Source organism: Phacochoerus africanus, chromosome 4, assembly GCF_016906955.1.
Source record: "Phacochoerus africanus isolate WHEZ1 chromosome 4, ROS_Pafr_v1, whole genome shotgun sequence".
NCBI lineage: Eukaryota > Metazoa > Chordata > Mammalia > Artiodactyla > Suidae > Phacochoerus > Phacochoerus africanus.
Genome location: NC_062547.1, coordinates 49,017,625 through 49,031,126, shown reverse-complemented (window position 1 = coordinate 49,031,126; position 13,502 = coordinate 49,017,625). Strand labels below are relative to the sequence as shown.

Below are 13,502 nucleotides of genomic sequence, written 5' to 3'. Positions count from 1 at the left end.
AGAACCAAAGCAGACAATAAACGACCTTAAAACCCTTTTTTTTTTTTTTGCTGTACCTGCCATGTGTGGAAGTTCCTGGGCGTGGGATTGAACTCAAACAGCAGTAACTAGAGCAGCCACAGCAGTGACAATGCTGGACCCTTAACTGCTAGGTCACTAGGGAACTCCAACACATAGTTTATTTTATTTTACTTATTTTAGTTTTTGTTTATGGCCACTCCTGAGGCATGTGGAAGTTCCACCAGCCAAAGATCCAAAGATCGAAACTGCGCCACAGCTCTAGCTAGAGCCACAGCAGTGACAATGCCAGATTCTTAACCTGCTGAGCCATGAAGGAACTCCCATAGTGTTTTACTTTGTATTCTTTTTTTTTTTTTTTTTTTGCTTTTTAGGACCACACCGGTGGCACATGGAGGTTCCTGGCTAGGGGTCCAATTGGAGATGTAACCACCGGCCTATGCCAGAACCACAGCAACACCAGACCTGAGCCACATCTGGGACCTACACCACAGCTCACAACAACGCCAGATCCTTAACCCACTGAGCGGGGCCACGGATCGAACCCACAACCTCATGGTTCCTAGTTGGATTCGTTTCCACTGTGCCACGACAGGAACTCCTAAAACTTTTCAAGTATTGAGCCTGTACAATGTTTTGGTCATCATGTTAGTCATTTTCCATACCTTATTTTTTAATTAGTAGTTTTAAAATTATATAAAGACATACATGCACCCCCCTCCCCTTAAAAGAATTAGAGGAACACAGCATGATTGAATGTGAAAGTGAAAAATGAAAGATCCCAGCTAACATAGTCATTGACATTGACAACCTCCAGGGACTCAGATACCCAGTATAAACCTTGTCTTTGGTGGATAAGATTAAATGCCTCTAGAGATTTCTATGCCATATATACATATAGCTCCCATTTTTTTTGTCTCATCTTTGTTATTCATACTATCCTGAAACTTGCTTTTTTTCATTTATTATATCTTGATTTTTAATGCTACTTTTTATTCATTTATTTTATGTTTTGGTCTTTTTAGGGCCACACCTGTAGCATATGGAAATTCCCAGGCTAGGGGTTGAATTGGAGCTACAGCTGCCAGCCTACACTACAGCTCATAGCAACACTGGATCCTTAACCCCCTTACCAAGGCCAAGGATTGAACCTACATCCTCATAGTTACTAGTTGGGTTTGTTACTGCTGAGCCATGATGGGAACTCTGGGAACTTGCTATACTATTTTTATTTATTTATGTGTCTTTTTGTCCTTTTAGGGCTGAACCCGAGGCATATGGAGGTTCCCAGGCTAGGGGTCTGATCAGAGCTGTAGCTGCTGGCCTACACCACAGCCACAGCAATGCCAGATCAGAGCCGTGTCTGTGACCTACACCATAGCTCATGGCAACAGCAGATCCCTAACCCACTGAGCAAGGCCAGGGATCAAACCTGCATCCTCATGGATACCAGTCGGGTTCATTACTTCTGAGCCACGACGGTAACTCTGGCAGTTTTTCACACTTGCAGTTCTTTAATGGTGAGTAAAACAGAATACCTTTTCAGATGTTTATTGGCGATTTGTAATGTTTTAGTATTTTGCTATGGCATGAGTTAAAATTTTTAAATAACCATCTTTTCCTTCGAACCTCTGTGGGTTTTTGTTGGTTCCATGACAGTGTCATTATAAAATATTTACCTTTGGGAGTTCCCGTCGTGGCTCAGTGGAAACGAATCTGACTAGCATCCATGAGGATGCAGATTTGACCACAGGCCTTGCTTAGTGAGTTAAGGATCCTGCACTGCCATGGGCTGTGGTGTAGGTTGTAGACACAGCTCGGATCCCGAGTGGCTATGGCTGTGGTGTAAGACAGCAGCTGCAGTTCTGATTCGACCCCTAGCCTGATAACCTCCATATGCCAAGGGTGTGGTCCTAAAAAGACCAAAAAACAAAGCAAAACAAAACAAACAAAAAAAAACCCAACTCCACATACATTATTCCCAATCCTCAAAATTCTATATAGTAATTACTACAATGAACCCCCAATATTCTCAAGGAATGCTGAGATCTATTCAAACTCCAAATTAACAAATATTACTCTATTTCAAAGATCTTAAGGAATGACTTCAAATGATTAATGCCTTGGCTCCAACTTTATTTTATTAGATTTCTCCTTATTTTTGGATCTTGCAATCTGAGCATTTGCAGAACTCTAGAAAATCTTGGATGTGTTGGTCAATTTGTCTTTGGTTATCACAAACTAATATTTTTGTATCCACCTTCGATATGTGAGTCTCTTTTTATGTTGAATACATTGACCTATAAACCTTTTCTTTTATGAACTTCTTCAACTCAAAAAGAGGTAAGCATTTCTGTGGCAATGATTCTTTTTTCGTTTATGTCAATGGAAAATGCTACTTTAGGCCCTTGAACCAATCTTTCTTTGAGTCTAGAGCAGGTGGAGAGCTTCACTGATGTCTTCACTCTATTGCTTCATAAAAATATTTGTGCGTCTTCCTAGGTTTTTCCTGGGTTACATTTTCTTGAGTACCGTGTTTCCTGTTCTTATCTTTACACAAAAGTTGGTCATGTTTTCTTTTCATTTTTTTTTTGTATTTTTAGGGCCCAACCCACGGCATATGGATGTTCCCAGGCTAGGGATCAAATCGGAACTGTAGCTGCTGGCCTACACCAGCACTGCAACACAGGATCTGAGCTGCATCCTCGGCCTAAACCACAGCTCACAGCAATGCCGGATACTTAATCCACTGAGCAAGGCCAGGGATCAAACCTGCGTCTTTATAGATGCTAGTCAGATTCATTTCTGCTGAGCCACGATGGGATCACCACCAAATTGTTTTTTCTTGTTTCTTTATTGATGCTGTCATTTCCATCACAAATGTAAGCTATTGACTACGATTATATTTCACTCTCTAACTTAGCCAGAGAGCCTGTCTCATGGTTAAGATCCATCACTTTACTCAGTCTCATTGCAAACAGCTGAATTTCTTTTCAGAGGTACCTCAAAAAAGAACATTTTAAGCAAGTTCATGGAGATACTCCATAGGTGGAGTAGGCAGCAATGAAACTGTATCAAAGTATGGTTGCCAGGTGATTGACAAGATTTTTTCACTAATTAAATGACTGGTTTAATACTTCATCTATTCAACAAATGTTTAAAAGCACCTGTTGTATGCCAGGCATTGTTCGGGTTGCATAGTCCCTCGGGGAGCTCAGACTAGTGTTGGTATAATTATAGCCGGCTTATGTTGATTTTGTGTATATCAGGCAGTGTGTTGAATGTTTCAAAGGCTTTCTATCAATTTCGTTACCTATTAAATGAGGATAATAGTATCAGTTATGTATAAAGTTGTTGAGAGAATTGATTGAAATAATATGTATAGGCGTTCCTGCAGTGGTGCAGCAGAAATGAATCCGACTAGGAACCATGAAGTTGTGGATTCGATCCCTGGCCTAGCTCAGTGGGTTAAGGATCCTGCGTTGCTGTGGTGTAGGCCGGCAGCTGTCACTCCAATTAGACCCCTAGCCTGGGAACCTCCATATGCCACGAGTGTGGCCCTAACAAGCAAAAAAAAGAAAAAGAAATAATACGTGTAAAACACCTAGAACAGGGCTGGAGGTATATATGATATATATTCAACCAATCTTAGCTATTAACTGTTTTGTGATTATTATCTTTACTGTTTAATACCAACTTTGCAAGATGGAGTTTTTTTTTTTTTTTTTTTGGTCTCTTCGCCATTTCTTGGGCCGTTCCCGCGGCATATGTACGTTCCCTGGCTAGGGGTTGAATTGAAGCTGTAGCTGCTGGCCTACACCAGAGCCACAGCAATGCAGGATCCAAGCCTCGTCTGCGACCTACACCACAGCTCATGGCAACGCCGGATCCTTAACCCACTGAGCAAGGCCAGGGATGGAACCTACAACCCCATGTTCCTGGTGGCTACAGCTCCGATTCGACCCCTAGCCTGGGAACCTCCATATGCCATGGGAGCGACCCTGGAAAAGGCAAAAAAGCCAAAAAAAAAAAAAAAAGCTTTTATTTTTTCTATTATACTTGATTTACAATGTTCTGTAAACAAAGAGGTTTGAAAAAATATAAAAATACATCTTTTGGCTGACATCAGGGGAGATAGAAAGTTACTAGTTGAATTTCAACAAAAGCTTTTCATGGTTGGTGGATAGAGTAATAAAAATAGATACTTGCATTAGTAAGAGTAACCAAAGATGCACTTATTCCATTAGGATCTACATTATCTTTGTGAGTTATCTCCCCCCCCCCCCCCCCCCCCGCTTATAACAGCCCATTAAAACAAAGTACAGAAATAACCTGAACATTGAATCATTTTAATAACTTTTCACAAAGTATTACAGATTTTTAAAACCATGGAAACCTAGTCAATCTTATTGTTTCCACAACATTTTTAGTGAGAAAAACAAGCATTTTTAAAAAGACAATTAATTTAGAAAATAACTTACAGTTATCTTAAATGTTTATTTCATCTTTATCTCATCCTTTATTATGCTTTAAAAATGTTTTAGGTCATATACAACAGGACGTGTATATAACTTACGTAAGAATACAGCCATCTTTTTTTCCCCTTGGTAATAGAAATCTGCACTCAAAAGAAGTTTGGAGAGAACAGGTACTGGTAGGGTAGTTAATGGTGTAGGTGTTAGGAACGTGGTGGGATTATCTCAGCATGGTGTAAAATCGCTGTATGGTGGAAGTCTTCATGAAGGACATCCCATCGGGTTTTCATAAAGGGAGGTTTAAGGAACTAGCAGGAATTGGGAAAATAACTATTGCAAAGTCTGTTTCCTCTAAAACAGAGCACAAGGCTTACTGCCAGAGGAGATTCAAGTACTCTAAAAACATTTTAAAAGAGGCTCCTAGGTGCAAACTGCAGCCCTACTCTCTATTCTGTCTAGAACAGCCCCAGACTTGAACCTGTCCGAGAAGGAAGTTCCCCGAAAAGGCCAGGAGAGTGTGTCTCTCTGAGGGAGGGGGGAGAGGGAAGGGTTGGGGAGAGAGTAATACCACTTTTCTGAGCCCTGGGCTGTCGCCTTCCCAAGCCGGATAACGGCCTTGGTCTCACGAGCGGGGTCCAAGGGGAGGGTGGGGAGAAGGGAAAAGAAAACGTAGTCCTTTCTGGCTGGGACCGTGTCCGAGGGCGGAGGCCGGGAGCTTGGTTCTTTTCCAGGCAGAGGCTGAGGGTCTGTGAAGAGGGGATGCGTTTTGGCGCTTTTCGAACGGGAAGGAAGGGCAGTGTTGGTAGTAAGGCCAGAGGAGCGTCTTGATGGGCAGGGACTCCGAAGAGCCCAGGAAGGCATGGAGGACCCTAAGGCCTGGTCTTTCCCTGCCGGCAGAGGGAGTCCCGAGATGGACGGTCCAGAATCCCTCTACGAAAAGCGTTTGCCTGGGAGCTCACCTAATTTTATACATCCCGAGGCTGAGTAAAAGCGGAGGTAATTAGACGCGAGCGACAGCTGTATCAGCACCTTGAGCGCTGAGATAGGGGCCCAATGGCCCGAATTCTCGCGAGAGCGACCGCCGCCATTTTTCCATTGATTGCAGCGGGCTGGGGGAGGGGCCGAGGACGAAGACGACGGCGGCGGCGACGGCGGCGGCGGAGCCTTGGGTCGGTGTCTGCGCGCTAGTGTCTGAGGCCCAGGTTGAGGCCTCCGCGGTAGCCCGAGCGCAGCTGGTGGAGAGGATGACTGCCGCTGCCGTTCGCTCCTGAGCTTGAGAGCCGCCGCCACCCTCCCCCTCCCCCGGCAGGGCGGAGAGGAGCGGCCAGCGTCTGAGCGATGGTGCCTGGCGAGGAGAACCAACTGGTCCCGAAGGAGGTGAGGAGCCTGCGGAGGAGGCTAGGCCCGAGGCCTGCGGCCGCTTCGGCAGCGCAGGCGGGGGCAAGGGGCCGGCTGCGGGCGCTGCTCCTGGGCCGGCCCGCCTGTAAGGGGATGGAGGGTGTGTGGTGTTGGTGGCCGGGGTGCATGGTGGGTGCGGCGAGCTGTTGTGAAACCCGACTGGGTCGAGGGGACCAAAGGAGCAGAGCCCTCTCTCCCCACGGGTCTGTGGGGCTGGACAAATAAAGGAGCGGACTGGAAGGAATGAGATCCTGCTTTGGGGGAGAGGGTGACGTTTTAAGTACTTATGTAGCATGTCGAGCCAATATAGGTAATTTCAAAGAAAAAATTCTGGAGCGGGTTGCTGATGAGCACGACAGGGTGACGGTGCTGCTTCTGGTTTTGACAGTGGCAGTGTATAGCTTTCAGGACTTGCGAAATCTACCCCCAGCTTGAGTTCTGTGGGAGGGCTGCTAACTGTTGTGACTTTTTTGAACTCCTGTTACTTACTTGGTAGTACTATGGGCCTGCCTAAATGGGGCCTACTGAAGATCATTGAAAAGTAGTAGATGTGAGTTTCACGTAAAGGTAAGAGATAACGAAACATTACCATATGGAGAACAGAATTACCTTTTGTACTGGGGTTGTGTATGCCAGCTTGCGTGACTTCTTAAATTCTTAAAAGCAAGTGATATGAGAAGGCTTGACTTCTTGGCTTCTCTTGAATAGTAGGAGAAGATTAATGGTAGAATGCAGCACTGGCCAGTGAATTTCAATATATTAATAGTATCTCTGTTGGCTTTTATAAATATCTTCAGGGTATCCAAACGTGTATTTTTAACTGGTTGATCATCAGGCGAATGCTTTGAATTTTTATTTCTTATATACCTTAAATAGAGGCAAGTGTCAGTTCAAATTAGCTGTGTTGGACCTTGATATTTATGGGTGATATTCATTAAAAATGCTTAAATTTTTTCGCCTTTTTTGGTTGCTTTGTAGCAATTTGTTGCTATTTGAGCAAGCTCTGAGACTGCAGAAGTGTTAATGATATGAATATTTTCCCAGCTTTATCAGATGATAGTTTTTTTAAGAAACTCAGTTATCATGTGTCAGTATTTATTTATCAAGCACCACCAACTCTGCAAAGCAGATAAACAGATGAATTAATCAGAATTTTTGCCTTAGGAGCTTTTAAAGCTACAAAGGAAGGTAATGCTTTTATTCATTGAGTTTCAGGTAGGGGCTAGGTATTTTTTTACAGAAGTAAATCTTATGGTAGGATGGAAGTGATAGGTGCTATGAGAGAGATATATACATGCGTTTTCTTTTAGAGTTACATAGAGCTGGTTTTCATTCCTATGAAAAGAAAAGTTAGTCCTTTCTTAATTTATTGACCATTAGAAAATATAAGGGGAACTTTGCTTTAAGAAAATCAATATTAGATTTATTTCCCTAACAATTTGATTTATAGAAACATCATATAAATACACATCTTCACAGGAACATACTGCAATGCTGCTTTTATCTTTGGATTTTAAAGGTTAAATGCCGCTCCTTTAAAACTCCCTTACCAGAGGCTTCAAACTCATCCTGACTTCTGACCTTTTTTTTTTTTTTGGTTTACATTTTCTGGACCATATGCATTTATTTTCTGTTCCCTAGACTCATCTTCGGTCTTTTCTTTGCCCCTGTCTTCTTTCATGATTTGTGGAAGCATGCACAGTACTCTCAAATCTTGAGCCTGTCACTGAAGTCCTTGCCTTTTTTAGCTAACTAATTAGTTAATTCTTTTTTTGATGGCCATACTTCTCTTTTTGAGTTCTTGTTTCTTTTCCTCGAATTTTCTTTTGCATTTGATACTTAAAAAGTTCCTTGATTTTAGTAATACTGTACCTTGGGACCTTTTTTCCCTGTTTGTCCTGTCTGCCCATTTAGTCAATGTTTTTTTCTTCCTTTCTGTGTCCTTAGTGATCACTTTTGTCTTTGTTGTCCCCTGCCTGGTCTTTTTAAGAAGTGGAGTCATACAGTGCTAAGGCTGAGAGAGTGCATGGTGATCATCTAAAAAGTTTTACAGATGAAGAAATTAGGGCCAGAGGATTGAAAGTGACTTGTTCAGGGTCATTTAATGAGTAAATGACAGAGCTAGGACTAGAATTCACATCCCCTTTATTATACTCTGTTTTATAGATCCCTCCATGTAACCTAGAGGCTCTGTAAGGATAGTCTGTAACTAAGTACATGTACTATGTGATAATAAATTACAGAATCAAAAAATGTCTTGCTTCTGTGCTAATGGCTTATTATCAACAATTTGGAGGGTTTTTTTTTTTTTTTTTTAAGGGAATCCCTGACCCTTACTAGATTTAGGTTAAGTGTGTGCATTCTTGTGTGTGTGCATGCATTTGTTGAATGAATAATATGTTATTCTGGTTTCTGAAGTTCAAGGACAAATGTACCTTAGAGGACTGCTGAAAAAGGCAGCTGGTTAGTGTCATACAGGGCTTGGCAAACTCCAATCCCTGGGCCAAGTTCAGCCTACAGCTTGTTTTGTTTGGCTCATGAGTTATAAATGAATTTTACTTTTTCAAATTATTGAGAAAAATCAAAACAGTAATAATCTGTCACACATGGAGATAAATGAAATTCAGATTTCAGTATTGATAGATAGATAAAGTATTATTGGAACACAGCCATGGCCATTTATTTACTATTGCCTATGGCTACAGCAGAGTTGAGTAGTTGATACAGATGCTGTATGCGGGATACATTTGAAACTACTTAGCTTGGTGTCCAAGGCCTGGTACAGTTTGATTTTGGCCACGATCTGCCCTTTCAGCTTATCTCTTCTCTCTCAAAACAAGTTTTTAATGCAGCCAAACAGGTTTTTCTCAAACTTGCTTTTCACTTCCATTTGTGCTGTCTCCTCTTTCTTACTTTTGTGCACCGGTTCACAACACTTATACACATCTTTCCTTAAGTACCTCATGTCTCATTTATTCTAAAAAGCCTTTTCTGACCATTTTAACCTCAAGGATTTCTCCCTCTTAGAAGACTTTTTGGCAATTAATAGATAGTGCTTTGTGACATCTATTATGGTCTCGAACTGTATTTTATTATTCATTATGGGTTTATTTCTGTTTTTATTTATTTTTATTATTATGGATTTCTTGACAGCAGAGATCGTTGTGTGTTTCTCTCTCTGTTTTGTTTTTACTGTATATATTACAGGTCTAGGACAGTGCCCTTTCTGAAGCAGATCTTCAGTAATATTTGTTGATGTGGTTACAGGGTTGCAGGGAGACTTAGAATTCTAATTAGTTTCCCGTGCTTGGATATTTTCTACATTCAGTGGCAAGCTGTATTCCATCCTTTGCTTGAATACCTTCATGACTAATCTCTGATAACATTTTTGACTTAGAAGGGATCTGTTATTTTAAGATTTTGATTTGAGAGAAGCCTAGATCTCTATGGCTGCCATCTTTTTGTAGCTGTCTCTGGAGAGATCTTTTAAAATTTATTTTAATCTTCTTTTACTTTTTGGCCTTGCCTGCAGCAGGTGGAACTTCCCAGGGTAGGGATCAGATCCACGTCATAGCAGTGACCCATGCTGCTGCCATGACAACATTGGATCCTTAACCTGCTGCACCACAAGAGAACTTCCATGAATATTCTTTTAATTCGTATGGCTTCAACCTTTGATTGTAATTTATACATTTATATCTCTAGCCCTGACCTCTCTTCTGAGTTCAGATTTCTACCTGCATTCTGGGTATCTCCACTTGGTTGTACTTTAGGACCCTCAGATTAAATATGTGTAATATCAATCTCATTTTTCTTTCCTCACTCTTTCTCATGTCCTCTCAACATAATTCTCTGTATTCTCTTGTTGAGTTAGTGTTATCACCATCTGTTTGTTTAAGTTTTAACATTTTTTTTGATTCCTTCTTTTTCCTTTTTCATATAGTTAGGTCATCACTTGGAAGATACCTCTTACCTTTGCCTTTCTCTTCCTGGCTCTGCCTCTTTTTCTCATTCACACATAACCCTCCTAAATGGTCTCTGCTTCTAGGCTCTTTTCTTTCCTAACTATCCTCTCCACAACTGTCATTACTTTCTAAAACACATGAGCTTATGACTTAACATGTTTTACAGTTTGTAATTATTACCCTCTGACTGCAAATTGAATACTTGGTACTATTTATAGACACTATGTGCTGGACACTATGCTGAATAATTTGCACACTTATTTAATATCTATGACAGTTCTTGAAGGCAGCTCTTATCTTTCATTATCTATTTTGTAGATGAAGGAAGTAAGACTTAAGAATATGTAACTTGCTCAGAGTTGTATAGCTATTTGATTCTAAGTCAGTGTAGCCTTAACCAGTAGCAAAGTCCTTCATAATATATCCTCAATTGGGTTTGTTTTTTAAAATTAATTTTTTATCAAAGTTGTACATGCATGCATTTAAAAGTTAAGGTCAATAGCTCTTCAGGACTGTTTACAAAAATAGTAGTCCTCTGCAGATTCTCCCCCTGTCATTTCGGGCTCTCCAGAGGCAACCACTTTCAACTCATCCTTTTTTTTTTTTTTCTCCTCATGTGGAAGTTCCCTGGCCAGTAATCCAACCAGTGCCATAGTGGTGACCCAAGCCATAGCAATGACAACACTGGATCCTTAATCCTTAATCAGTAGACCAGCAGGGAATTCTTCAACTCATTGTTTTACAGTTTTCCTTCTCTCTCTCTCTTTTTTTTTTTTGGCTGTGCCTGTGGCATAGGGAAGTTTCTAGGCCAGGGATTGAATGCCTTTGCCACAGCAGTGATAGGGCTGGCTCCTTAATCCACTGTATCACAAGGGAACTCCTATAGCTTTCCCTTTTGGTTTTTCAGTGAAGGGAATGTCTGTTGACTTCCCACAATGTAAGGTTTGGTTTACTGCTATCCCCAAACATAGGCATGCTTCTCAATCCTGCCCAGTCCTCCCGGTGTTGCCATATTGCAAGTTGTTTAGATATATCAGTCTTCAGAGTTTATATCAGTATGACTATAAGCTATTCATAGTTGAGCCATGTAGTTTACTGTGATTATTTTCCTTTATACAGAATTTTCCCATGAGCTAACATTTCCTACAACTTTGCTTTTGCTTAGTTTTCTATGTATTTGTCATTAATTTAGCAAGGTGGTTCTCCGCTGGGGGCCACCCAGAGGATATTGGCGATGTTGAGTAGGTGAGGGAGGGCAGGAGTGTGCTACTGATATCAGCTGAGCAAAAGCCAGCTATGCTGCCAAGCTTCATCCTACACTGCACAGGATAGCCTCCCACAACAAAAAATTATGTGGCCCACAGTGTCAATGGTGCCACTGTTGAGAAACCCTGATTTAGTCCAAGCACTCCAGTGTATAAATCTTGTGTATAAATCTTCTCCTTATTATGTTCAAACCTACCATTTTTTTTGATGAATTTCCTTGAATTGCAGTTCTTGTCTTAGATTTGCCTTTACAATCATCTTGGTAGTTACCCTCAGATCTCTTGTATTAGAGCGCCTGGTTCTATATCTGATGTCTTCATCTTTCTTTGCTTTCTCATTCTTGGGGGCACTTTCCGTAGCTTTCTAGATGGACTATAATTTTTTTGAGACTTTACATGTCTGAAAATGTTGTTTCTGCCCTCTTGCTATGATAATTTAGCTGGGCAGAGAATTTTGGTCAGAAATAATTTTCTCTCGGAATTTTGAAAACATTGCTCCACTGCCATCTTTTTTTTTTTTTTTTTTTTCCAGTGTTGTTGTTGAGACATCAGATACCTAGAAGATCTCGAATCTTATTTTTTTTCCCTGGAAGCTTGGAGAATCTTTTTCCTAGAGTCCAAAATTCCTGTATTATCTGTAAAGGTCCATTTTTCTCCATTTGTTCTGGGTTCAGGGTGGTCTTATTCACTCTGGAATTTATCAGTTCCAGGAAATTTCCTTAAGTAATTTCTTTGGTTTCTTCCCCTTCATTTTCTCTATTTTCTTTCTCTCTTGAATTCCTATTGTTTAGGTATTGTACCTTCTGACTGGTTTATCAAATCCCCCCTGCTTTCTGGGAGATTTTTCTCAACTTTATCTTCTATTCTTCTACTAAAGTTTTATTCTGCTCTCATGTCTATAATTTCCAAGTACTCTGTTTTTCTGAAATAGTTTCAGATAATATCCTGTTTTTGTTTTATGGTTACAGGAAATTATTGGTAGTTTTCTTCTCTGCATATGTTCTTTCCTCCAAATTTCCTTTTTCTGTTGTTTGCTTTGGGCTTTGTCTTTCATATTAGGTGATTTCCTTAGATGTCTGGTATTCCTTGGAAGTCAATGCTTATTTAGAAGAGGGGCCTTAAAAAGCTGAATGGAACTGTACATTGATGTGTCTGGATAATTTCCTTGCAGACTCCCAGTGACATGTTTTTCTCTTTTGCTGGATTTATTTCCCAGAAAAGATTCCTGAACTTCTGTTTAGAGAGATCAAGCTTGGGCGCTGAGTAGGAAAAGGGGATGTGGGTTTCATAAGTACATGAATAAATACACTTTCATTTGATTCTCCAGTTTTCAGTATGGCAGCCCTCAAATTCGATTGAACCTGGTGTCCTCTACTCCAGAGATACCTTGTCTTATGCTCTCCTGAGATTGTTTAGTTCTTTGTGACCTAGGAAGGGTCAAAGAGTAGAAGAGAAAGAATCTGGGAGTTCTAATTGCTGCTGCCTCTTTCTCTTCTTTTCTTTTTTGGCCACCCTGCCGCATGAGGAGTTCCTGGGCCAGGGGTGAGAACCGATCTGCAATTCCCAGGTCCTTAACCCATGTTCCCGGCCTTAATGAACCTGCATCCCAGTGCTCCAGAAACACTGCTGATCCCATCACGCTGCAGTGAAAACTCCTCTGTGTTTTGTTTGTTTGTTTGTTTTATTAGGGCTGCACCTGTGGCATATGGAAGTTCCAAGGCTTGGAAGCTGCAGCTGCTGGGCCTACTCCACAGGCCTAGCAATCAATGCAGGATCCGAGCCATGTCTGTGACCTACACCATAGCTCAAGGCAAAGCCAGATCTTCAATCTACTGAGCAGGGCAGCAGGGCCAGGGATCGTACCTGTATCCTCATAGATACTAGTCAGGTGTGTTATCACTGAGCCACAGTGGGAACTCCCTCTAACTGCTGCTGCTTTTTTTTTTTTAGGGCTGCATCCATGGCGTATGGAAGTTCCCAGACTCGGGGTCGAATCGGAGCTATGCCAGTCTATGCCATAGCCATAACCATGCAGGACCCAAGCCTCGTCTTTGACCTACACCACAGTTCACGGCAATACCAGGATCCTTAACCCACTGAGTGAGGCCAGGGATTGCACCCTCATCCTCATGTATCCTAGTCGGGTTCATTAACCACTGAGCCAGGAAGGGAACTCCCTCCTCTAACTGCTTCTTAAGCAGACTTCAATCTCCTACTCTAGCTTGGACTCACTCTTGCTCCCAGAGTGCCTGAAACTGCTAGTTTCTGAGCCTTTAATTTTTTCTTTCTTTCTTTAGAAAAAAATTTTTATAATAGAATTTGGGAAAAGAATACACAGAGTTCCCATATACCTGTCATCAAGCGTCTTATATTAATGTGTT

The 13,502-nt window shown here is 41.4% G+C and overlaps 1 protein-coding gene across 2 annotated transcripts in view; it reads left to right on the top strand.

Moving 5' to 3' along the window:
- Positions 1-5,605: 5,605 nt before the first annotated feature.
- Positions 5,606-13,502, top strand: part of USP47 (ubiquitin specific peptidase 47) — a 130,243-nt gene continuing 122,346 nt past the window's right edge. For both annotated transcript variants that reach the window (XM_047776276.1, XM_047776275.1), the window contains exon 1: positions 5,606-5,870. In XM_047776276.1, coding sequence (XP_047632232.1) covers positions 5,832-5,870 — 39 coding nt within the window. In that variant the 5' untranslated portion in view covers positions 5,606-5,831. The remainder of the gene's footprint in view (positions 5,871-13,502) is intronic.